Raw genomic sequence first — 25829 nt, forward strand, 5'->3', positions numbered from 1 at the left:
GCAGGCACCCCACAGCAGAAAGGGGGCATATGAGAACCTAATATGAACACTGGCCGAGCAGGAAGTAACAGTATGTGGGGGAGCGCAACTACTCACCTTGCGGAAGGGGAGAAGTAGAAGCAGCCGATGCAGCTTAGTAGAAAACCAGAACTTAGGGGTGACAACAAGGGCAGTACGACCGCTCAACCCCGTGAGAGGAGCCATGTAGACAACTCACATATGCAAACTGAATAAGTGCATACCCAAACTCCACATGGAGGGAAGGCTGATGCTCTCACTGTAGTAGATTGTAGAGGCAATGTGGTACATGTAAAGGGAACAAGGCGCTAAAGCCAGCGCTATAGAAAATCGGTAGGTGAGCAAACCCCTCAGCTGCAGCGTGTAAAGGCAGAATATAAGCAAAGTGCCCCCTGTGGAAGAAGGAAATGTAGACACGATCACAACTACAACTAGCGAGAAGGCACCACACCTAGACGAGGGAATGCTGTGTAGATACCGCCGGAATGCCAGGGCCGATACTCAACATGGAGGAAGGGGATGAAGAGAAAACCATAAATGTAGTGTCTCCCGCCCATGCGTCATGTAAACAGCAGTTGAAGGATGAACGCAAAAATTCCACCTGGGAAGGATTTACGCAGCAGTAGCCATGTAACTGGAGTAGCCAGAATATCTATGGGCAGTGCAAAGACTGCCTCACAGGGGGAAGGTGATAGCAACAACTATGGCTATCTAGGGTCAGAGGAAAGATTCCAACTGAAAATGAGGACAACAGCAAAAGCCACCAAGAATTGGTGCTAGCGCAACACTCCACCTGAGAAGGAAGAAAACTGGCAATCAGAGCAGAAGTTCCACCTACGGAAGGAGTGTGGACGCCGGGCGTGCCAATGACAGTCAACAAAATGAGATTGCCCCTCACAGGGACTCAAGGCACGCGGAAAGGTATGAGGTATACCAACAGCCTGCAAGAGCTACAGGCCGACCTGGAAGACAGAGGCTGCCACGTAGGCGCCAGCAACCAATCTAAACTAAGACTACCTGAGCCTGAGGAAGGGGGTAGTGTGAAGCAGTCACAGTATCCAGCAGTACTGCCAAAATACCACCTATGACAGGAGATAAGGCAATTGTATGTGTCTAGCCAATAGGCCACCCATGGAACGGGATGCCATGCAACAAGGAACAAACTAGAGTAGTCACGGTAGACAATGTTAAAGCAATTACTCTACCCAAGAAAGACTGATAATGTAATAGGAGGAACAGTTTCCAGTGGTAGTGGAATTACTCCGTTGACGGAAAGAGGGGAGCCGAAAAAATGTCCCCTGGCAGTGCAAGCACTACTGGTTGTGCAACTACTCCGTCAATGGGGGGAGGGAGGGTAATGCTACAGGATCTCTAGCACACAATTGCGGTGCAACTAGTCCCCTAATAGAAGGGGGAAAGCCGACAGGACATATGACATCCAGTATGAGAGTAATTACTCCGCTTGCGGAGGGGTTAATGCAACCGGACGTATGGTATCCGGTGGAAGTGCAATACTCCACCTAAGGAAGGAGGCTAATGCGACAGTCTGTCCAGGATCCAGTGATAGTGCAATTACTCTATAGAAGGAGGGTAATGCTACAGGATCTACAGTATGCAACTGCAGTGCAACTAAACCACCTATATAAGGGGGGAAAACCGACAGGACAGATGATATGCAGCATTAGTGCAATCACTCCGCCTGTTGTACGGTATCCAGTGCAAGGGCAGATACTCCCCCTATGGAAGGAGGGTAATGCTACAAGCCATATGGTATCCAGTGCAAGGGCAATTACTCCACCTATGGAGGGAGGGTAATGTTACAGAATGTACAGGGTCCAGTGGTTAGCGCACATATTCTGCCTGAGGAGGGAAGGGAATGTGACAGGACTCAGTGGTAGTGTAACTACTTCACCTATAGCAGGAGGGTAGGCTACAGGGAGTGCAGTATCGAGCGGTTCTTACACGCTGTAAAGCGCTCAACAGGCGAAAACCCATGTTTCCCTATGAGCATGGTTCTCACCTGCGCGTTTTAAAGCGCGTACGAACGCGCTGTAAAACGCCCTACGCCAAAGAAGTACAGGAGCTTCTTTGGGGTGTATTGTCGCGTGTAACACCTCTATTTTTTATCTGATGCCTCTGTGGTCAATCGCAAGAACGCGCGTTTCCTATTTCCAAAAACGCGCTGTGAAAACGTCCGACAAAAATGTGCGTAAACCGCGCGTATCAAATACGCTCAAGTGTGAACCTAAGGGTTACAAATATAGAAATATATATATATATTTTTTTTTTTAGCTCAATTTTTACAAAACAGAGATCGGGAAACTGCACCCACATCCATCTGTACTAAAAAGCAGCACTGTAAGTCTCAGCAGAGAGCCCAGTAAGCTCTTTCCTCAGCACAGTAGTACTGAGGCAAAGAAGGGGTTAAGCAGACGGCAGGGGCGGAGCTTATTGGGCAGCTGTTTGTTTTTTAATGCATGTGCAATGTTTGAGCTGAGTAGCCTCTCCATACCAAGGGGGTGAGTTGGACCAAGCCTTTTTTTTGCTTAGTGTCTCCTCCTAGTGGCAGCAGCTATACCCATGGTCTTCTGTGTCCCCCAATGATACGAGTGAGAAAACAATTTTTTAAGTCATTGTAGTGTCAGAACTTATTAATTTTTTCGGCAATGTAGCTGTATACAAGCTTGTTGTACAAGATGTGGTTTTACTCATACCATTTTGCGGCACATGGGTCGTACTGATTAACATTTCTTTTTTTGGGGGTAGGAACAATTTCTTTATTTTTTTCATCTTTTTACATTGTTCACGGGGCGGTGTAAATAACATGTTATCTTTATTGAAAGGGTTGTGGCGAACACAACACAATACCATAGAAGCATGTGTTTTTTTTACCACTTTTCATAGAAATTTTTCTTAATTTATTTTTCCTTGTATAAAATAAACTTTTTTTATGTTTTTTTTTTAAATCAATACTGGTTTTATTGAAAAGCAAGAAGTACCGATAAAGGTTGTCAACAGCAAGTATGGCACGCAGGCCACTGCAATCCAGGATAACATTCTCACATATCCGCTAAATTTGTTGACAGGAATAAGCAAACAGGCATTCTTGCAGTAAACATATAGAACAATAAGAGAAAAAACTATTATAAAACAAAAAACGTAGTGCACACTAGAAGAAACCCTTACATATTAAGCAGCGGGGTATATTCCCATTCACCCTAAGAATTGTTATCAAGAGATTAAGTAAATACATTTTATTAACCTTTAATTATTGGACCAGAATCACATTCGTCTTAGGTTTTAATTTATTGTATTATTTTTATTATGATTTTTATTGTGATATATTGATATATTAAACAATGCTTGGGCATATATTAGATTCCCTATTATAGTAAAACCATTTTCAGATATTGCTACTTTTGACTGTGGGTATACAGATAGACTGTCTCAACTGTGAGCCAACCAGTTATCTGAAGAAATTATTTTTTTACTCAAATAGGAATCCGAAGTGGGTTTTGGTACCGAGGTAACAGCCAGTAGCAAAGCTGACTTCAGATTCCTATTTTAAAATGTTTTTAAATACGCAGATAGTAATACCGTAGTAATTCACCAAAGTCTCGCGCAACCTTGTCCGAGACGAAGTTTGGCTACATGGAGCCCGTATATTTTAATGCTGTACGGAAACAGCATTAACAACAAAGTTTTTTTAACAGATTTGCTCAAGACTTTCTCCAAATACCACCATTTACCATTTCTGACCCCTTGAGAAAGCTGACGGCGAAACACGCGCCCTGGAGCATGGTGGTGGTCTGACCTCAGGCAGGGACACAATAATTTGGTTGGTATTATATAGATATTTGCCTATATACTTTGTACTATACTGGATCGTTTATATATTTTTTTCTTTCACATGTTATTTGATCTGTACTCTTCATAGCCATACTATTAGGCTGTGTGTATCATACTCCTGTTTGAACTCTTGAATCTGCACTTTATGGTACCTCCCTAAGAATACTTTTTGCACTTGATGATGCTTATCCTGCCATTCTGTCACCACCACTGTGTTGGTGTTTTTCACAGTTTTTAATTTGTGTGTATGAAGGAGTCTTCTCTATACTACCATGCTACAGAAGAGGTTCCGGTCCTTGCCTGACAAGCAGGAAAAAAATACTTTTCTGATGGTGGCTCTGCAGTGAACATAGGATCACTATGTCTGTGGGGAGAATTTCTGTACATGCTTGTCCATCACCTCAATAGGTAGGCATACACTTTGCTAAATAGTCTGGCAGCACCATACTATTATTATTTTATTCTACTAACTTATAAAGCGCTGTTATATTCCGCAGTGCTTTACAAACATTAGCATCAGAATGTCTCCAATGGGGCTTACAATCTACAGTATGTCTTTGGAGTGTGGGAGGAAACCGGAGCACCCGGAGGAAACCCACTCCATGCCGATGTTGTCCTTGGTGGGATTCGAACCTAGGACCCTTCATGCTGACCTCACTGAGGGCAGTATAAAGTACTGACAGAAATGCTGATGTCAGCGGTGTGTCACTCATCAGCTAAAAGTACAGTATATGGTTGCTGAGAACCAGCAGCATAATCATTGCAGCCCAGGCCTTGAAAAGAGTCAGAGCTACCTGAAAAGAGTCATGGTTATACATAATCTCCGGCTCTGACCCATCTGCTGATGATTGGCAGTTCTCTCCTAGAGAGAAAGGAGAAAACTCGGTAGAAGACTGTCAGTCATCAGCAGGAGAGCAGGGATTCATGACTAACCAGGACTCTTCTCAGGTGGCCGGGACTCTTTTCCAGGCCCAGGCTGCAATGATTCTCGGCAACCACTTACTATTAACTTATAAATGACAGACCGCTGAAATCAACTCACCCGTCTCTACTTTATTCTGCCGTTAGTATGGACAGCACAAAGTTGATGACAGGTTCCCTTTAAGCAAATACCATAACTCTTCACACAGCGCACCTTCACTCTTTACACGGGCTCGTCATATGGGAGGCTGCGCCAGGTACTGCTCATTCAAGGCTCAAACACTGATGGCCTGCCCCAGCTTTAATGTATTACAGTATGCAATATGCTCCCATGATCTTTTGGGAAAGCTATTTACTTACATTGTACTGCTGTAAGCAAAACCGTAATTTTGTCAGTGCTGCTTGCCGATCTTCTGCCCACACGACTAACTTAGCGATCATTGGATCATAGTGTACAGAGACTTCATCACCTTTCATTTAGGAACACAGAAAACAGCAGAACAGTAAGACTCACAGCATAAACTGTACAAATAGCAGAATTTCCATTACCATGTCACTGATATCATGTCATGTTTTACATGCAATACAGTAAATGCATTGTATTAGCTTGTGATGTGCTGTAGTATTTTCCAGCATATAACACTGATGGCCCGTTTAAAGGATAAACCATGGTATGTTACCTGTGCGGGTCCGAACCCCACCAATCAGCAGAAAGAAGAGGCAAAGACACTGCAGTACCTGACACAGCGCTGCTCTTGTACTGCACACCATTCACTTGAATAGGACATTGATGTTGCTGTGTGGAGCAGTAGGGTCCTCACAGATCACTCATTGCCGTATATACTAGGCCATCAATGCTATATCCCAGAAAACGCCTTTTATACTTTTTGGTAATCTTTTAAAAAATGGACATAAACTATTTAAGAAACAAATCACCTTGTCTAACGCCAGTCTCAATCCGTGTAGAACTGTCGGCTGGTGGTGTGGAGAGATGGAGGAGTGGTCCAGCCCCTGGCATGAAGTTATTATTGGGATCTTCAGCATATATTCTAGCCTCAAATGCATGACCATTCAGGGTGATTTCATCCTGATTCAAAGGGATCCTCTCCCCAGCGGCCACCTGCAAAAACAGTATTATTATGAAATGCATGTAGAAACGTCAGAGGTGTGAATATATTAGATTTATTGTACCTAATACTACATAATATGATATTAAATAATGAGTAGATCTAAATTATATTCCCCAATAACTGAAATACTAAATGAAAAAAACAAATAGTATTCATAACACTATGCAATAACAATGGACAGGTCTACACCTCACTGTAACGGAATGAAATGAGCAGGACACTCTGCTATACATTAAAGCAATCATTTCTAGCACAAGTACTGAAGAGGACAAGCAGCTTAAAGAGCATCTGTCAGAGATTTGTACCTATGAAACTGGCTGACCTGTTACATGTGCGCTGAAGGCATCTGTGTTGGTCCCATGTTCATATGTGCCTGTCGGAGCAATGGGAATGTTGCCATTACTCCTAGACTGCTGTGCCCCCTGTACTTTGATTCACAATGCCAGGCAGAGCAAAAGTAATCGCACCCGGCCCTGTCAATCAAAGCACAGAGGGCACAGCAGTTGCAGAGAGAGCAGAGCCTCTAAGCCTAATGGCAACGCCACCATTTGTATACATTAAAATTTCATTTTTAATGCAGGCACATATGAAAACAAAACCAACACAGATGCCTTCAACTGCCAAGCGCCCATGTAACAGGTCAGCCAGTTTTATAGGTACAAATCTGCTGACAGATACTCTTTAAGGTGCAGACCCCTTGGTGAATGAGCATTGCTGAAATGGTTCACAGTAATGAGACTGTAACTCATCTATTCCTAGATCCTAGTGTGTAACTTACCTCCACCTTCCATTTCCTGAGGTTCTATAGGTGTAGAGTCCACTTTAAATTTTCTGACTTCTGACTGATAGGCTACAAGGCCATACAGATGTACTAATGTAATAAACTAATCTTTATCAAGGAGGAGTCAACCAAAGGGCAAGTATGGAGTAAGTCACAAGTAGGAGGAGATATCTAGAGAGAATAGTTCTAAGGACCACCTAAGGTTGGCCATACACATCAGATAGCTGTCAGCTGAACGCTCAATGGACTGACAGCTATTACTCTCGACTCCATACACACGGCTGTAGGGCTTAGCCGAAGGTGCATCTGCTTTGGATTGGAAAAGGTATTGCTGACCTCTAGGCAGCTTATCTCCCCTGAGAACAAAAAGCATGTTGAATTCCTAATTCCTTCTCAACCCCAATGGCAGATGCTGGACATGTATGAGGGAGTTGGGAAGCCCCCATAAAATTAGATGAATGGCCAGATCAGACAACATTCATCTAATGGATACGACCTGATTAAGAAGTATGTTCCTTATTTGTTTCTACATACGCTTTGCTTTTTTCATGTACAATTCTTTTGTAGCTGAAGAAATCAAGATTGGCAGATATTTGCTTAGCAGATATTTCCTTAAGATATTACAAATAAACTTACATAGTATGCAATAACGAAAGCTAAAGTCAACCAACCTAATCTACATCTCCTCATTTTTGCCTTTCCTGAGAGCAACTATAAACAGATACGGAAAACAATACTGTGAAGTAATACATGAAGTTTATACAGCTACAATACTGTATTTCCTCCATTAAAAACACATGCGTCTCACCCGCAGCTGCCACTCTACAAGGTCAGTACCAGTGATCATCTCCGTGACTGGGTGCTCTACTTGCAGACGTGTGTTCATCTCCATGAAGTAAAAATTGTGTTCTGAATCCATAATAAATTCTACAGTTCCTAAAAGCATGAATTTAAGGAAATTGTAATATAAATTGGGAAAAATATTTAGTATTTCTCATCACGTTACTGTCAAAGATTTTTAGAGGCGTTTTCTGATGCCATTTTTGCCTGGCATGTCCCCGTTTAGTTAGAATGCCTTGATCAGTATCTGTGTCAGTGCAGATCACTGCAGCATGGTTCTCCTCTATTTGCCAAGCACTTACTAACAAGGAAGCACTGGGCAAATAGCAGAGAACGGTGCTGCGCTGTAAACCAAATATTACACAGCATTTGGAAATTCTTCAGACCCTTTCACGTTTTTCACATTTTGTTATGTTGCAGCGTTTCCTCATCATTCTGCACTCAATACCCCATAATGAGAAAATGAAAACAGAATGTTCAAAATCTTTGCTAATTTATTAAAAAGGAAAGTACATAAGTATGCAAACCCTTTGCTCAGTACTTAGTTGAGGCACCTTTGTCAGTGAATACAGCCTCCAGTCTTCTTGGGTACAATGCTACCAGGTTTGCACATCTAGATTTGGGGATTTTCTGCAATTCTTCTCTGTTGAAAAACACCCCACAGCATGATGGTGCCACCACGCTTCACTGTACGGATGGCATTGGGCAGGGGATGAGCAATGCTGGTTTCCTCCTGACATGAAGCTTAGAATTGAGGCCAAAGTTTGATCTTGGTTTCATCAGACCAAAGAATCTTATTTTTCACAGTCAGAGTCCTTTAACCACTTTCCGTCCGCCCATAGGATATAAACGTCCTATGGGTGGATCTCTATTTCTGAATGGACGTTTTAAAACGTCCGTTCAGAAACTGCAGCTGCACGCTAATCGTGCAGCTGCTGATCGGGTTGCCCGCTGTCAGTGACAGCAGGGCAACCCAGAGAGAAGGCAGGGACAGTGCCCAGGTGTCCCTGCCTTCTGGATCGCTGCATACACAGCGCTCACCGAGCGCTGTGTATGCAGAGCAGGAAGCGCTATGCGCTTCCTGTTCCGGCCCGGCGGTCATGTGACCGCCGGGACCGGAACATGCAGGAGCTGTGTGAGGTCTTTCACAGACCTCGATCAGCCCTGCATTGAGGCTGTACAGCGCTGTATTGCGCTGTACAGCCTCTCTGGGGGGTGCATTTCTCCTGTAACTGGGGCTACTATGTCAGCCCCAGTTACAGGAGAAATAAACAGTGAAAAAAAAAATGAAAACGTGAAGTAAATGTCCCCCAGAGGTCTTGTATGACCTTATGGGGGACGAAAAGTGTAAAATAAAAAATAAAGGGTTGAAAAAATAAAATAAAAAAAAGTTTCACAAGTAAAAAAATAAAAAGTCCCCAAGTAAGGGATAAAAAAAAAATGTTAAAAATAGAAAATTTTTTAATAAAATAGACATATTTGGTATTGCCGCGTCCGTAAAAACCAGCTCTATAGAAATATTACATGAGCTAACCCCTCAGGTGAACACCGTAAAAAAAAAAAAAAAAAAAAAACAGTGTCAAAACAAGCAATTTTTGTCACCTTACATCACAAAAGGTGCAACACCAAGTGATCAAAAACGCATATGTCCCACAAAATGGTACCAATAAAACCGTCACCTCATCCCGCAAAAAATGAGCCCCTACATTAGAAAATCTCTCAAAAAATAAAAAAACTATAGCTCTCAGAACATGGACACATTAAAACATAATTTTTTGTTTCAAAAATGCTATTATTGTGTAAAACTTTAATAAATGAGAAAAAGTATACATATTAGGTATCGCCACGTCCGTAACAATCTGCTCTATAAAAATGTCACTTCACTGAACCCCTCAGGTGAACGCTGTAAAAATAAATAAATAGAAACTGTGCTAAAACAACCAATTTTTGGTCACTTTGCCCCATAAAGTGTTATAATGAATGATCAAAAAATCATATGTACCCAAAAATAGTACTAATAAAACTGGCACCTTATCCCCTAGTTTCCAAAATGGGGTCACTTCTTGGGAGTTTCTATTGTAAGGGTGCATCAGGGGGCTTCAAATGGGACATGGCATCTAAAAACCATGTGGAGTTCCTTTTCTTCTGCGCCCTGCCGTGTGCCCATACAGCAGTTTATGACCACATGTGGGGTGTTTCTGTAAACCGCAGAATCTGGCTAATAAATATTGAATTTTGTTTGGCTGTTAACCATCGATGTGTTAAAGAAAAAATTTGATTAAAATGGAAAATCTGCCAAAAAAGTGAAATTTAAAAATTTGATCCCCATTTTCCTTTAATTCTTGTGGAACGCCTAAAGGGTTAACAAAGTTTGTAAAATCGGTTTTGAATACCTTGAGGGGTGTAGTTTCTACAATAGGGTCATTTATGGGGGTATCCACTATGTAGGCCCCACAAAGTGACTTCAGACCTGAACTGGTCCTTACAAAGTGGGTTTTGGCAATTTTCTTAAAAATTTTAAGAATTGCTTCTAAACTTCTAAGCCTTCTAACGTCCTAAAAAAATAAAATGACATTTCCAAAATGATGCCAACATAAAGTAGACATATGGGGAATGTTAAGTAATAAATATTTTATGAGGTATCACTTTCTGTTTTAAAAGCAGAGAAATTGATATTTAGAAAATTGCGAATTTTTAAAATTTTTGGGTAAATTTTGGATTTTTTCATAAATAAAAGGTGAAATATTTTGACTCAAATTTATGACTATCATGAAGTACAATGTGTCACGAGAAAACAATCTCTGAATGACTTGGATAAATAAAGGCGTTCCAAAGTTATTACCACATAAAGTGAGATATGTCAGTTTTGCAAAATTAGGCCTGGTCAGGAAGGAGGCAAATGGCCCAGATGTGAAGTGGTTAAAGGGAATGTGTCACCTATTTTGACCATATAAAACCGTTTACATAGCAATGTGCAATAAAGTACCTTCTTACCTACATGTGTCTTCTTTCTTTTATTCAACTTTTCATTCTTATAAAAAAGCGATTTGTCTGATATGCAAAGAGGTTCCAAGGTGCCCAGAGGGGCGTTATTACTCTGCTCTAGTGCCCAGTAACGCCCCCCTGCAGTGCCCAGCCGGCCTTTCTTCCAAGCCCAGCACGCCTCCTTAGAAATAAATGTCCTCCCACATACTTGCCAAACGGCACCGCCCCCTCCACTACATCATTTAATTTATTCATTGCACCATCGTGCTTCCTCCTCTCTTGGCCTACGGCGCCGCCCCCTCCCGATTACATCATTTAATTTATTCACTTCATCGGGCGTTCCTTCCTCCTCTCTTGGCCTACGGCGCCACCCCTTGGCGCATACCCAGTGACACTATTGAGGCTGTTGCCCTCTGGAACAGGAGAATCATGCAGGCACTCACCGATACTGCGCCTGCGTGGGATTTCGGAGGACAAGAGAGGAGGAAGGAGGTCTGGTGCAATGAATAAAATAACTGACGTAATGGGAAGGGGAGGCACCGTAGGCCAAGAGAGGAGGAAGGAACGCCCGATAAAGTTAATAAATTAAATGACGTAATCGGGAGGGGGCGGCACCGTAGGCCAAGAGAGGAGGAAGCACGATGGTGCAATCAGTAAATTAAATGATGTAGTGGAGGGGGCGGCGCCATTAGGCAAGTATGTGGGAGGACATTTATTTCTTAGGAGGCTTTCTGGGCTTGGAAGAAAGGCCGGCTGGGCACTGCAGGGGGCGTTACTGGGCACTAGAGCAGAGTAATAACGCCCCTCTGGGCATCTTGGAACCTCATTTGCATATTAGACAAATCGCTTTTTTATAAGAATGAAAAGTTGAATAAAAGAAAGAAGACACATGTAGGTAAGAAGGTAATTTATTGCACATTGCTATGTAAACGGTTTTATATGGTCAAAATAGGTGACAGATTCCCTTTAAGTGCTTTTTGCAAACTCCAGGCAGGCTTTCATGTGTCTTTTACTGAGGAGAAGCTTATTTTAGGCCCAGACTGGTGAAGAGCTGCAGTGATGGTTGACCTTCTCGAATTTTCTTCCATATGCATGCAGGATCTTTGGAGCTCAGCCAGAGTGACCATTAGGTTCTTGGTCACCGCTTTCACCAAGAACCTTCTCCCTCAATTACTCACTTTGGTGAGGCAGCCAGCCCTAGGAAGAGCCAAATCATGTCCAATCAACTGAATTTACCCCAGGTGGGCTCCAATTAAGGTGTAAAAACCATCTCAAAGATGATCAAGAGAAACAGAAAACCCCCAGAGCTAAATTTCAAATGTCATAGTAAGGGGTCTGAATACTTGTCTATGCAAAATGTATGGGGTCATTTATCAAACTGGTGTAAAGTAGAACTGGCTTAGTCGCCCATAGATTCCAGATTCCACCTTTCATTTTCTAAAGGAGCTGTCAAAAATTAAAGGTGGAATCTGCCTGGATGCTATAAGCAACTAAGCCAATTCTATTTACACCAGTTTGATAAATGACCCCATTAGTTTTTCCAAAAATGTCTAAAATTCGGTTTTCAATTTCTCAACATGAAGTACTGAGTGTAGATTATTGGGGGAAGACTTTTCAAATGCATTGTACTAAAACAAAGTGCAGTGCCACAGACAAAAAAGTGCAACAGTATTACAAGCCCTCGCCTATATTTTGGAGCCAGAAGGACCTGCAAGGGTTGTGGACAAGTGGAATCCACACAATGAAGCTTTGTGGGACCTATCTAAGCTGTGACATCTGCCTAGTCTCTCAATCAAGCATCCACTGGAACTTTAAATCTAGGTTTGTTTCTGCCAATACAAAAAAATTAGATTTTTTTGTGTTTACCTGTAAAATGCTTTTCTCGCTGAGGTTATTGGGGGACACAGGAGACCATGAGTATAGCTGCTGCTGCCACTAGGAGGCGACACTAGGCAAAACAAGTGTTAGCTTCTCCTCTCAGCTATAACCCCCCTGCATACACTGAGCTAATCAGTTTTGTACAAAAGCAGTAGGAGCAGCCAGGAGAAGCCAACAGAAAGCAAGAATAAGAAGAGAAGTGAAGATGGGTCAGAACCGAGGACAGGTGGGACCCATCTGGAAGATCCAGCAATGCACTCACTGGGTGGGTGCTGTGTCCCCCCAATGAACTCAGCGAGAAAATAATTTTACAGGCAAGTACAAAAAAATCCTATTTCTCGCTCGTATTGGAGGACACAGGAGACCATGGGACGTTCTAAAGCAGTACCATGGGGAGGGAACAAAAGATCAAAGCAAAGACCCGCACTGAACTGCGGTAAGAGGATGCACAGAAACCCTGAACAGGACAGGAAGAGCATGAACCAGGAAGGCCAGCCAGTGAGCGTAAAGGATGCAGTGACTTAGACTGGGCAGAAGAGAAAAGTCCAGTTAAACAAAGCCAAAGGGCTAGAGATACTTCACAAAACGTGGATAGCAGCACAGAATATCCACAAGAAGGATAAGCCTTTTTTTTAGGAACCACTGTGTAAACTTCTGCAAAAAGAGTAAAAACTCCCAAAGTAGAAGTAATATGGTAGGAGGATGCCCCCAGAGCCGCAGAGGCTCGTCGTAAGTTCTCCCGCAAGAGAAGCCGCCTGATGCACCACAAAAAAAAAAAAAAAAACAGCTTGGACCGGCCAATGCAACCAGCAGGCTGAAGTAATGCCCACGTAAAAAATGTCAGGGGTCGGGGAATGTCCAAAGTGGCCAGAGACGGGAGAAAACTCCGACTTAAGAGGAGTGTAATGGCAAGGTCCAACTCCACAGAAGTAGCAGAGAAAAAGAAGTAGCTGCAGTGCGCGTACTCCAGAGCAATAATACACCAACCCCAGGGAATATGGATACTGGTTGGGTAAACAGAAATAGTAGCTTGGGTGTGTAACCAATCGCTTCGTGGAAAGGCATACAGTAGGAAGGGTGTTGCGTTCCAGCAACAAATCATCCATTAGCTGTGACAACAAGCGACAGCACAACTGCTCATCTGGAGAGGAGAAATGTAGGCAAGTCACTGTATGTGGGCTGAATAGGAATGTCCGCTACAACTAGACATGTCAGAGCCCGTACTTGAGAGGCAATGCTGAAGCTGTCACGGTGTCAAATGTTAGCGCCAATGACCCATTTGTAAAGGAAATACTACCGTAAATGAGCACCACAAGAACAAGGGGGTTACACCAGCTGAAGAACCCCATTCTAGTGTACCCCAGAAGTGAGGGATTTATTAGCTATAGCATCCCATGCTACTGCTCAAAACCTGATTGGAGATGAACGTAATGCGGATAACCAGTGCCATCACGAACGAATGGACGTGTAAGGTGAGGCACCAAGTGCCAGCGAAGATGATGCCTGTCAGTGCCACGGCCTCCATAAGTAGCATAAATTGAACAGGAAAACGGCCTGTGTGGAAATATCTATACATTCATCACCCCAAGGTTAACCTATAGAAAGGGGGATGCTGTAGAAACTACTGCATACAAAGATAGGGCTGAAACAAGGTGTGGAGTAGAAACTACAGCCCCAATATCTGGTGCAAATGCACCAAGCAAAGAAGGAAGCAACAGGGGTGCCATGACAGCTTTCCGAGTGAACCCAGGTACTACACCAGAGAAAGGAACCATACAGCTGTAGACATAGGATATATATATACCGCAAATACTCCACCTGATAATGGAGCCATACCGTAGAGAACACTGCACCTAGTGCTTGTGTGCCACTCCACCCGAGGGGGAGGCCATGCAGCAGTAGCCACAGTGGCTAGGCAAAACTCTGACTGTGGGGGAGGCCATATCTCATGGTGTGTAGTGCTAGCATAGATACTCCACCAGAGGAGGAGGAGAGCTGGCCATGGATACAGTATACAGAGTCAGTGAAATGCACAAAACCGCTAAACGGGTGGATGTGGAAGCAACCACAGTATTCTGTGCCAGTGCAGATGCTCCACCTATTGGGGGGGGGGGGGGGGGAGACAATGACTACCATTGTAGAGTGGATTCCAACACAAGAAAGGTTGTGTTGTAAGGAACCCCAGAGCAAGCAGAGGCCACCACGTAAGCGCTCAATGCCAATATCTAACTAATGAAAGGGATAATGTGGACATAGAGCAGTAACCAGTGGTTGCCCCGTATTCCACCTGCCGAGGAAGGTAAGGCAATAGTAGGTACTGTCTCTTGCTAATACCCCTCCTGAGAAAGGGTAGGAATATGACGAGAAGAACAGAGACAGAGCTGGGACCAAAGCTTTGCTATGGCATACCACCCATTAGCGTGAAAACTCTACCTGCAGAAGGTCCGGTGCTAGGACCAATGCTCCACTGTGGCGTAGTGGTCCCAGTATCCAATGTTGGTGTAATCATTGCACCTGTCAGCGTGATTACCCAAACTGTGAAAGGAGGTAATGGGATACGATATAATGTATCTAGTAGTAGTGCCATTACGCCCCCCTGTGGAGGGGAAGGAATATGATAGGAGGCACCCCATCTAATGCAAGCAGCACCATTTTGTGTGCCGTGGTAGTCACAATATTCAAATGTGCGTGGAAGCACTTCACCTGTGGAGGCAGCAATGAGATACAGTATCCAGAAGTGCAATTAATCTGCAACAGTATATAGCATGACCAGTGGTTATGATTAGGGATGAGCGAACTCGAACTGTATAGTTCGGGTTCGTACCGAATTTTGGGGTGTCCGTGACACGGACCCGAACCCGGACATTTTCGTAAAAGTCCGGGTTCGGGTTCGGTGTTCGTCGCTTTCTTCGCGCTTTTGTGACGCTTTCTTGGCGCTTTTTGAAAGGCTGCAAAGCAGCCAATCAACAAGCGTCATACTACTTGCCCCAAGAGGCCATCACAGCCATGCCTACTATTGGCATGGCTGTGATTGGCCAGAGCACCATGTGACCCAGCCTCTATTTAAGCTGGAGTCACATAGCGCCGCCCGTCACTCTGCTCTGATTAGCGTAGGGAGAGGTTGCGGCTGCGACAGTAGGGCGAGATTAGGCAGATTAACTCCTCCAAAGGACTTGATTAACTGATCGATCTGCAGCTGTGGATCATTGAGCTGCTGATCCTCAATTGCTCACTGTTTTTAGGCTGCCCAGACCGTTTGTCAGTCACATTTTTCTGGGGTGATCGGCGGCCATTTTGTGTCTTGTGGTGCGCCAGCACAAGCTGCGACCAAGTGCATTTAACCCTCAATGGTGTGGTTGTTTTTTGGCTAAAGCCTACATCAGGGTGAAGCTGTCACACCAAGTGCATTTAACCCTCAGTAGTGTGGTTGGTCAAGCTATCACACCAAGTGCATTTAACCAGCAATAGTCTGTTCATTTTTTGGCCATATACTAAATCAGGGGCAAGCTGCGCCCGTCACCAAGTGCATTTAACCCTCAGTTGTGTGGTTGGTCAAGCTGTGACACCAAGTGCATTTAACCAGCAATAGTCTGTTCATTTTTTGGCCATATACTACATCAGGGGCAAGCTGCGCCCATCACCAAGTGCATTTAACCAGCAATAGTGTGGTTATTTTTTGGCCATATCCCAGTCTAATTCTGTCACTAAATCCATACCGGTCACCCAGCGCCTAAATACTAGGCCTCAAATTTATATCCCGCTAAATCTCTCGTTACCGCTGTCCTGTTGTGGCTGGGAAAGTTATTTAGTGTCCGTCAAAGCACATTTTTTGTTCTGGGTTGAAATACAATTCCCAATTTAGCAATTTCATAATTTAGTGGTTTCTGCTGTATCAGAGCTATTTGAAATCTATCCCTAAAAGGGTATATAATATTCAAGGTGCACATAGGGTCATTCAGAATAACTTCACACACCCGCTACTGTGCATTTCCAAGTCTAATTCTGTCACTAAACCCATACCTGTCACCCAGCGCCTAAATACTAGGCCTCAAATTTATATCCAGCTAAATCTGTCCTTAGTGCTGTAGCTGGGCGAGTTATTTAGTGTCCGTTCAAGCACATTTCTTGTTCTGGGTTGAAATACAATTCCCAATTAAGGCTGCTTTCACACTAGCGTTCGGGTTTCCGTTCGTGAGCTCCGTTTGAAGGAGCTCACGAGCGGACCCGAACGCAGCCGTCCAGCCCTGATGCAGTCTGAATGGAGGCGGATCCTCTCAGACTGCATCAGTCTGGCGGCGTTCAGCCTCCGCTCCGCTCGCCTCCGCACGGACAGGCGGACAGCTGAACGCTGCTTGCAGCGTTCGGGTGTCCGCCTGGCCGTGCGGAGGCGTGCGGATCCGTCCAGACTTACAATGTAAGTCAATGGGGACGGATCCGTTTGAAGATGCCACAATGTGGCTCAATCTTCAAGCGGATCCGTCCCCCATTGACTTTACATTGAAAGTCTGGACGGATCCGTCCCAGGCTATTTTCACACTTAGCTTTTTTTAGCTAATATAATGCAAACGGATCCGTTCTGAACGGAGCCTCCGTCTGCATTATTATGGGCGGATCCGTTCAGAACGGATCCGCCCGAACGCTAGTGTGAAAGTAGCCTTAGCAATTTCATAATTTAGTGGTTTCTGCTATATCAGAGCTATTTGAAATCTATCCCTAAAAGGGTAGATCATATTGAAGGTGCACATAGGGACATTCAGAATAACTTCACACACCCGCTACTGTGCATTTCCAAGTCTAATTCTGTCACTAAACCCATACCTGTCACCCAGCGCCTAAATACTAGGCCTCAAATTTATATCCAGCTAAATCTGTCCTTAGTGCTGTAGCTGGGCGAGTTATTTAGTGTCCGTTCAAGCACATTTCTTGTTCTGGGTTGAAATACAATTCCCAATTTAGCAATTTCATAATTTAGTGGTTTCTGCTATATCAGAGCTATTTGAAATCTATCCCTAAAAGGGTAGATCATATTGAAGGTGCACATAGGGACATTCAGAATAACTTCACACACCCGCTACTGTGCATTTCCAAGTCTAATTCTGTCACTAAACCCATACCTGTCACCCAGCGCCTAAATACTAGGCCTCAAATTTATATCCAGCTAAATCTCTCGTTAGTGCTGTAGCTGGGCGAGTTATTTAGTGTCCGTTCAAGCACATTTCTTGTTCTGGGTTGAAATACAATTCCCAATTTAGCAATTTCATAATTTAGTGGTTTCTGCTATATCAGAGCTATTTGAAATCTATCCCTAAAAGGGTATATAATATTCAAGGTGCACATTGGGTCATTCAGAATAACTTCACACACACCCGCTACTGTGTATTTCCAAGTCTAATTCTGTCACTAAACCCATACCTGTCACCCAGCGCCTAAATACTAGGCCTCAAATTTATATCCTGCTAAATCTCTCGTTAGTGCTGTAGCTGGGCGAGTTATTTAGTGTCCGTTCAAGCACATTTCTTGTTCTGGGTTGAAATACAATTCCCAATTTAGCAATTTCATAATTTAGTGGTTTCTGCTATATCAGAGCTATTTGAAATCTATCCCTAAAAGGGTAGATCATATTGAAGGTGCACATAGGGACATTCAGAATAACTTCACACACACCCGCTACTGTGTATTTCCAAGTCTAATTCTGTCACTAAACCCATACCTGTCACCCAGCGCCTAAATACTAGGCCTCAAATTTATATCCAGCTAAATCTGTCCTTAGTGCTGTAGCTGGGCGAGTTATTTAGTGTCCGTTCAAGCACATTTCTTGTTCTGGGTTGAAATACAATTCCCAATTTAGCAATTTCATAATTTAGTGGTTTCTGCTATATCAGAGCTATTTGAAATCTATCCCTAAAAGGGTAGATCATATTGAAGGTGCACATAGGGACATTCAGAATAACTTCACACACCCGCTACTGTGCATTTCCAAGTCTAATTCTGTCACTAAACCCATACCTGTCACCCAGCGCCTAAATACTAGGCCTCAAATTTATATCCAGCTAAATCTCTCGTTAGTGCTGTAGCTGGGCGAGTTATTTAGTGTCCGTTCAAGCACATTTCTTGTTCTGGGTTGAAATACAATTCCCAATTTAGCAATTTCATAATTTAGTGGTTTCTGCTATATCAGAGCTATTTGAAATCTATCCCTAAAAGGGTATATAATATTCAAGGTGCACATTGGGTCATTCAGAATAACTTCACACACACCCGCTACTGTGTATTTCCAAGTCTAATTCTGTCACTAAACCCATACCTGTCACCCAGCGCCTAAATACTAGGCCTCAAATTTATATCCTGCTAAATCTCTCGTTAGTGCTGTAGCTGGGCGAGTTATTTAGTGTCCGTTCAAGCACATTTCTTGTTCTGGGTTGAAATACAATTCCCAATTTAGCAATTTCATAATTTAGTGGTTTCTGCTATATCAGAGCTATTTGAAATCTATCCCTAAAAGGGTAGATCATATTGAAGGTGCACATAGGGACATTCAGAATAACTTCACACACACCCGCTACTGTGTATTTCCAAGTCTAATTCTGTCACTAAACCCATACCTGTCACCCAGCGCCTAAATACTAGGCCTCAAATTTATATCCAGCTAAATCTGTCCTTAGTGCTGTAGCTGGGCGAGTTATTTAGTGTCCGTTCAAGCACATTTCTTGTTCTGGGTTGAAATACAATTCCCAATTTAGCAATTTCATAATTTAGTGGTTTCTGCTATATCAGAGCTATTTGAAATCTATCCCTAAAAGGGTATATAATATTCAAGGTGCACATTGGGTCATTCAGAATAACTTCACACACACACGCTTCTGTGCATTTCCAAGTCTAATTCTGTCACTAAATCCATACCGGTCACCCAGCGCCTAAATACTAAGCCTCAAATTTATATCCCGCTGAATTTGAATACAATACATTGGGCCAAATAATATATTTGTTGTTGTGGTGAACCATAACAATGAGAAAAACATCTAGTAAGGGACGCGGACGTGGACATGGTCGTGGTGGTGTTAGTGGACCCTCTGGTGCTGGGAGAGGACGTGGCCGTTCTGCCACATCCACACGTCCTAGTGTACCAACTACCTCAGGTCCCAGTAGCCGCCAGAATTTACAGCGATATATGGTGGGGCCCAATGCCGTTCTAAGGATGGTAAGGCCTGAGCAGGTACAGGCATTAGTCAATTGGGTGGCCGACAGTGGATCCAGCACGTTCACATTATCTCCCACCCAGTCTTCTGCAGAAAGCGCACAGATGGCGCCTGAAAACCAACCCCATCAGTCTGTCACATCACCCCCATGCATACCAGGGAAACTGTCTCAGCCTCAAGTTATGCAGCAGTCTCTTATGCTGTTTGAAGACTCCGCTGGCAGGGTTTCCCAAGGGCATCCACCTAGCCCTTCCCCAGCGGTGAAAGACATAGAATGCACTGACGCACAACCACTTATGTTTCCTGATGATGAGGACATGGGAATACCACCTCAGCATGTCTCTGATGATGACGAAACACAGGTGCCAACTGCTGCGTCTTTCTGCAGTGTGCAGACTGAACAGGAGGTCAGGAATCAAGACTGGGTGGAAGACGATGCAGGGGACGATGAGGTCCTAGACCCCACATGGAATGAAGGTCGTGCCACTGACTTTCACAGTTCGGAGGAAGAGGCAGTGGTGAGACCGAGCCAACAGCGTAGCAAAAGAGGGAGCAGTGGGCAAAAGCAGAACACCCGCCGCCAAGAGACTCCGCCTGCTACTGACCGCCGCCATCTGGGACCGAGCACCCCAAAGGCAGCTTCAAGGAGTTCCCTGGCATGGCACTTCTTCAAACAATGTGCTGACGACAAGACCCGAGTGGTTTGCACGCTGTGCCATCAGAGCCTGAAGCGAGGCATTAACGTTCTGAACCTGAGCACAACCTGCATGACCAGGCACCTGCATGCAAAGCATGAACTGCAGTGGAGTAAACACCTTAAAACCAAGGAAGTCACTCAGGCTCCCCCTGCTACCTCTTCTGCTGCTGCCGCCGCCTCGGCCTATTCTGCTGCTGCCGCCTCGGCCTCTTCCTCCGCCTCTGGAGGAACGTTGGCACCTGCCGCCCAGCAAACAGGGGATGTACCACCAACACCACCACCACCACCTCCGTCACCAAGCGTCTCAACCATGTCACACGCCAGCGTTCAGCTCTCCATCTCACAAACATTTGATAGAAAGCGTAAATTCCCACCTAGCCACCCTCGATCCCTGGCCCTGAATGCCAGCATTTCTAAACTACTGGCCTATGAAATGCTGTCATTTAGGCTGGTGGACACAGACAGCTTCAAACAGCTCATGTCGCTTGCTGTCCCACAGTATGTTGTTCCCAGCCGGCACTACTTCTCCAAGAGAGCCGTGCCTTCCCTGCACAACCAAGTATCCCATAAAATCAAGTGTGCACTGCGCAACGCCATCTGTAGCAAGGTCCACCTAACCACAGATACGTGGACCAGTAAGCACGGCCAGGGACGCTATATCTCCCTAACTGCACACTGGGTAAATGTAGTGGCAGCTGGGCCCCAGGCGGAGAGCTGTTTGGCGCACGTCCTTCCGCCGCCAAGGATCGCAGGGCAACATTCTTTGCCTCCTGTTGCCACCTCCTCCTTCTCGGCTTCCTCCTCCTCTTCTTCCACCTGCTCATCCAGTCAGCCACACACCTTCACCACCAACTTCAGCACAGCCCGGGGTAAACGTCAGCAGGCCATTCTGAAACTCATATGTTTGGGGGACAGGCCCACACCGCACAGGAGTTGTGGCGGGGTATTGAACAACAGACCGACGAGTGGTTGCTGCCGGTGAGCCTCAAGCCCGGCCTGGTGGTGTGTGATAATGGGCGAAATCTCGTTGCAGCTCTGGGACTAGCCAATTTGACGCACATCCCTTGCTTGGCGCATGTGCTGAATTTGGTGGTGCAGAAGTTCATTCACAACTACCCCGACATGTCAGAGCTGCTGCATAAAGTGCGGGCCGTCTGTTCGCGCTTCCGGCGTTCACATCCTGCTGCTGCTCGCCTGTCTGCGCTACAGCGTAACTTCGGCCTTCCCGCTCACCGCCTCATATGCGACGTGCCCACCAGGTGGAACTCCACCTTGCACATGCTGGACAGACTGTGCGAGCAGCAGCAGGCCATAGTGGAGTTTCAGCTGCAGCACGCACGGGTCAGTCGCACTACAGAACAGCACCACTTCACCACCAATGACTGGGCCTCCATGCGAGACCTGTGTGCCCTGTTGCGCTGTTTCGAGTACTCCACCAACATGGCCAGTGGCGATGACACCGTTATCAGCGTTACAATACCACTTCTATGTCTCCTTGAGAAAACACTTAGGGCGATGATGGAAGAGGAGGTGGCCCAGGAGGAGGAGGAGGAGGAGGAAGAGGGGTCATTTTTAGCACTTTCAGGCCAGTCTCTTCGAAGTGACTCAGAGGGAGGTTTTTGGCAACAGCAGAGGCCAGGTACAAATGTGGCCAGCCAGGGCCCACTACTGGAGGACGAGGAGGACGAGGATGAGGAGGAGGTGGAGGAGGATGAGGATGAAGCATGGTCACAGCGGGGTGGCACCCAACGCAGCTCGGGTCCATCACTGGTGCGTGGCTGGGGGGAAAGGCAGGACGATGACGATACGCCTCCCACAGAGGACAGCTTGTCCTTACCCCTGGGCAGCCTGGCACACATGAGCGACTACATGCTGCAGTGCCTGCGCAACGACAGCAGAGTTGCCCACATTTTAACCTGTGCGGACTACTGGGTTGCCACCCTGCTGGATCCACGCTACAAAGACAATGTGCCCACCTTACTTCCTGCACTGGAGCGTGATAGGAAGATGCGCGAGTACAAGCGCACGTTGGTAGACGCGCTACTGAGAGCATTCCCAAATGTCACAGGGGAACAAGTGGAAGCCCAAGGCCAAGGCAGAGGAGGAGCAAGAGGTCGCCAAGGCAGCTGTGTCACGGCCAGCTCCTCTGAGGGCAGGGTTAGCATGGCAGAGATGTGGAAAACTTTTGTCAACACGCCACAGCTAACTGCACCACCACCTGATACGCAACGTGTTAGCAGGAGGCAACATTTCACTAACATGGTGGAACAGTACGTGTGCACACCCCTCCACGTACTGACTGATGGTTCGGCCCCATTCAACTTCTGGGTCTCTAAATTGTCCACGTGGCCAGAGCTAGCCTTTTATGCCTTGGAGGTGCTGGCCTGCCCGGCAGCCAGCGTTTTGTCTGAACGTGTATTCAGCACGGCAGGGGGCGTCATTACAGACAAACGCAGCCGCCTGTCTACAGCCAATGTGGACAAGCTGACGTTCATAAAAATGAACCAGGCATGGATCCCACAGGACCTGTCCGTCCCTTGTCCAGATTAGACATTAACTACCTCCCCATAACCATATATTATTGGACTCCAGGGCACTTCCTCATTCAATCCTATTTTTATTTTCATTTTACCATTATATTGCGAGGCTACCCAAAGTTGAATGAACCTCTCCTCTGCCTGTGTGCTAGGCCTAAATATATGCCAATGGACTGTTGCAGTGGTGGGTGACGTGAAGCCTCATTCTCTGCTATGACATGCAGACTGATTCTCTGCTGTCATGAAGCCAGATTGTCTGTTACGGGACCTCTCTGCTCTGCCTGTGTGCTAGGGCTAAATATATGCCAATGGACTGTTGCAGTGGTGGGTGACGTGAAGCCTCATTCTCTGCTATGACATGCAGACTGATTCTCTGCTGACATGAAGCCAGATTGTCTGTTACGGGACCTCTCTCCTCTGCCTGTGTGCTAGGCCTAAATATATGCCAATGGACTGTTGCAGTGGTGGCTGACGTGAAGCCTCATTCTCTGCTATGACATGCAGACTAATTCTCTGCTGACATGAAGCCAGATTGTCTGTTACGGGACCTCTCTCCTCTGCCTGGGTGCTGGGCCTAAATTTATGACAATGGACTGTTGCAGTGGTGGCTGACGTGAAGCCTGATTCTCTGCTATGACATGCAGACTGATTCTCTGCTGACATGAAGCCAGATCCTCTGTTACGGGACCTCTCTCCTCTGCCTGTGTGTGTGCTGGGCCTAAATATATGCCAATGGACTGTTGCAGTGGTGGGTGACGTGAAGCCTCATTCTCTGCTATGACATGCAGACTAATTCTCTGCTGACATGAAGACAGATTCTCTGTTACGGGACCTCTCTCCTCTGCCTGGGTGCCGGGGCCTAAATATCTGAGAATGGACTGTTCCAGTGGTGGGTGACGGGAAGCCAGATTCTCTGCTATGGAACCTCTCTCCAATTGATTTTGGTTAATTTTTATTTATTTAATTTTTATTTTAATTCATTTCCCTATCCACATTTGTTTGCAGGGGATTTACCTACATGTTGCTGCCTTTTGCAGCCCTCTAGCTCTTTCCTGGGCTGTTTTACAGCCTTTTTAGTGCCGAAAAGTTCGGGTCCCCATTGACTTCAATGGGGTTCGGGTTCGGGACGAAGTTCGGATCGGGTTCGGATCCCGAACCCGAACATTTCCGGGATGTTCGGCCGAACTTCTCGAACCCGAACATCCAGGTGTTCGCTCAACTCTAGTTATGATATCACTCCACCTGTGTAAGGGGTTAACGCAACAGGATTCACAACATCCAGTGGCAGTGAAATTGCTCCGCCTATGGAAGGAGGGTAATGCTACAGCCTGTAAGGCATCCAGTGGTAGTGCAATTACTCCACCTATGGAAGAGGGGTAATGCTACATCCTGTACAGCATCCAGTGGTAGTGCAATTACTCCGCTCCGCCTATGGAAGGAGGGTAATGCTACAGCCTGTAAGGCATCCAGTGGTAGTGCAATTACTCCGCTCCGCCTATGGAAGGAGGGTAATGCTACAGCCTGTACAGCATCCAGTGGTAGTGCAATTACTCCGCTCCGCCTATGGAAGGAGGGTAATGCTACAGCCTGTACAGCATCCAGTGGTAGTGCAATTACTCCGCTCCGCCTATGGAAGAAGGGTAATGCTACAGCCTGTACAGCATCCAGTGGTAGTGCAATTACTCCGCTCCACCTATGGAAGGAGGGTAATGCTACAGCCTGTAAGGCATCCAGTGGTAGTGCAATTACTCCGCTCCGCCTATGGAAGGAGGGTAATGCTACAGCCTGTACAGCATCCAGTGGTAGTGCAATTACTCCGCTCCGCCTATGGAAGGAGGGTAATGCTACAGCCTGTACAGCATCCAGTGGTAGTGCAATTACTCCGCTCCGCCTATGGAAGGAGGGTAATGCTACAGCCTGTACAGCATCCAGTGGTAGTGCAATTACTCTGCTCCACCTATGGAAGGAGGGTAATGCTACAGCCTGTACAGCATCCAGTGGTAGTGCAATTACTCCGCTCCGCCTATGGAAGGAGGGTAATGCTACAGCCTGTAAGGCATCCAGTGGTAGTGCAATTACTCCGCTCCGCCTATGGAAGGAGGGTAATGCTACAGCCTGTACAGCATCCAGTGGTAGTGCAATTACTCCGCTCCACCTATGGAAGGAGGGTAATGCTACAGCCTGTACAGCATCCAGTGGTAGTGCAATTACTCCGCTCCGCCTATGGAAGGAGGGTAATGCTACAGCCTGTACAGCATCCAGTGGTAGTGCAATTACTCTGCTCCACCTATGGAAGGAGGGTAATGCTACAGCCTGTACAGCATCCAGTGGTAGTGCAATTACTCCGCTCCGCCTATGGAAGGAGGGTAATGCTACAGCCTGTACAGCATCCAGTGGTAGTGCAATTATTCCACCTATGGAAAAGGGGTAATGCTACAGCATTTACAGCATCCAATGGTAGTGCAATTACTCCACCCATGAAAAGGGGTAATGCTACAGGGTGTACGGTATTCACCGGTACTACAAGTACTCTGCTGGCGGAAAGGGGTTATGCTACCAGGGCACCGCCACCAGTTATAGTGCGATTACCCTGCCTGAGGGCAGGGAATGCTAAAGCACGTACAGTATTCACTGCAATTACTCCGCCTGATAAGGGGGTAAAACAACAGTATGTACCAAAACCAATGCCTATGAGCGGAACGGTGAAAGGTAGTGCATATATGCCATCTGTAAAAGGGGTTAAACACTATAGTAGGCACCCGTACAGTGCTGGAAATGCACCAGGGGCTAAATGGGAATTTTCTTTTTTTTTTAACTCACATATTTGAAGTTTATCCAGTATCTTTAAATACGTATTTGATGAATTAATACCATGTTAAGCCCCAGTGAGGGTTACATTTTTTTCTTTTTTTTGCCTTTCACTCTGTCCCCCATGAGACAGGGGGCGGGACTTAGCGCAAGGACACAACATTTTTACACCTGGGCGGCCGTTCCTGC

At 45.6% G+C, this 25829-nt stretch overlaps 1 protein-coding gene across 1 annotated transcript in view; it reads right to left on the minus strand.

Moving 5' to 3' along the window:
* Positions 1-25829, minus strand: part of MCCC1 (methylcrotonyl-CoA carboxylase subunit 1) — a 67693-nt gene that overhangs the window by 18272 nt on the left and 23592 nt on the right. Inside the window, exons 10-12 of the mRNA XM_044290827.1 lie at positions 7508-7635; positions 5725-5908; positions 5149-5258 (exon numbers count right to left, since the gene is read on the minus strand). Of these exons, the coding sequence (XP_044146762.1) occupies positions 5149-5258; positions 5725-5908; positions 7508-7635 (422 nt within the window). The remainder of the gene's footprint in view (positions 1-5148; positions 5259-5724; positions 5909-7507; positions 7636-25829) is intronic.

Source organism: Bufo gargarizans, chromosome 4, assembly GCF_014858855.1.
Source record: "Bufo gargarizans isolate SCDJY-AF-19 chromosome 4, ASM1485885v1, whole genome shotgun sequence".
In the NCBI taxonomy this organism is placed as follows: Eukaryota; Metazoa; Chordata; class Amphibia; order Anura; family Bufonidae; genus Bufo; species Bufo gargarizans.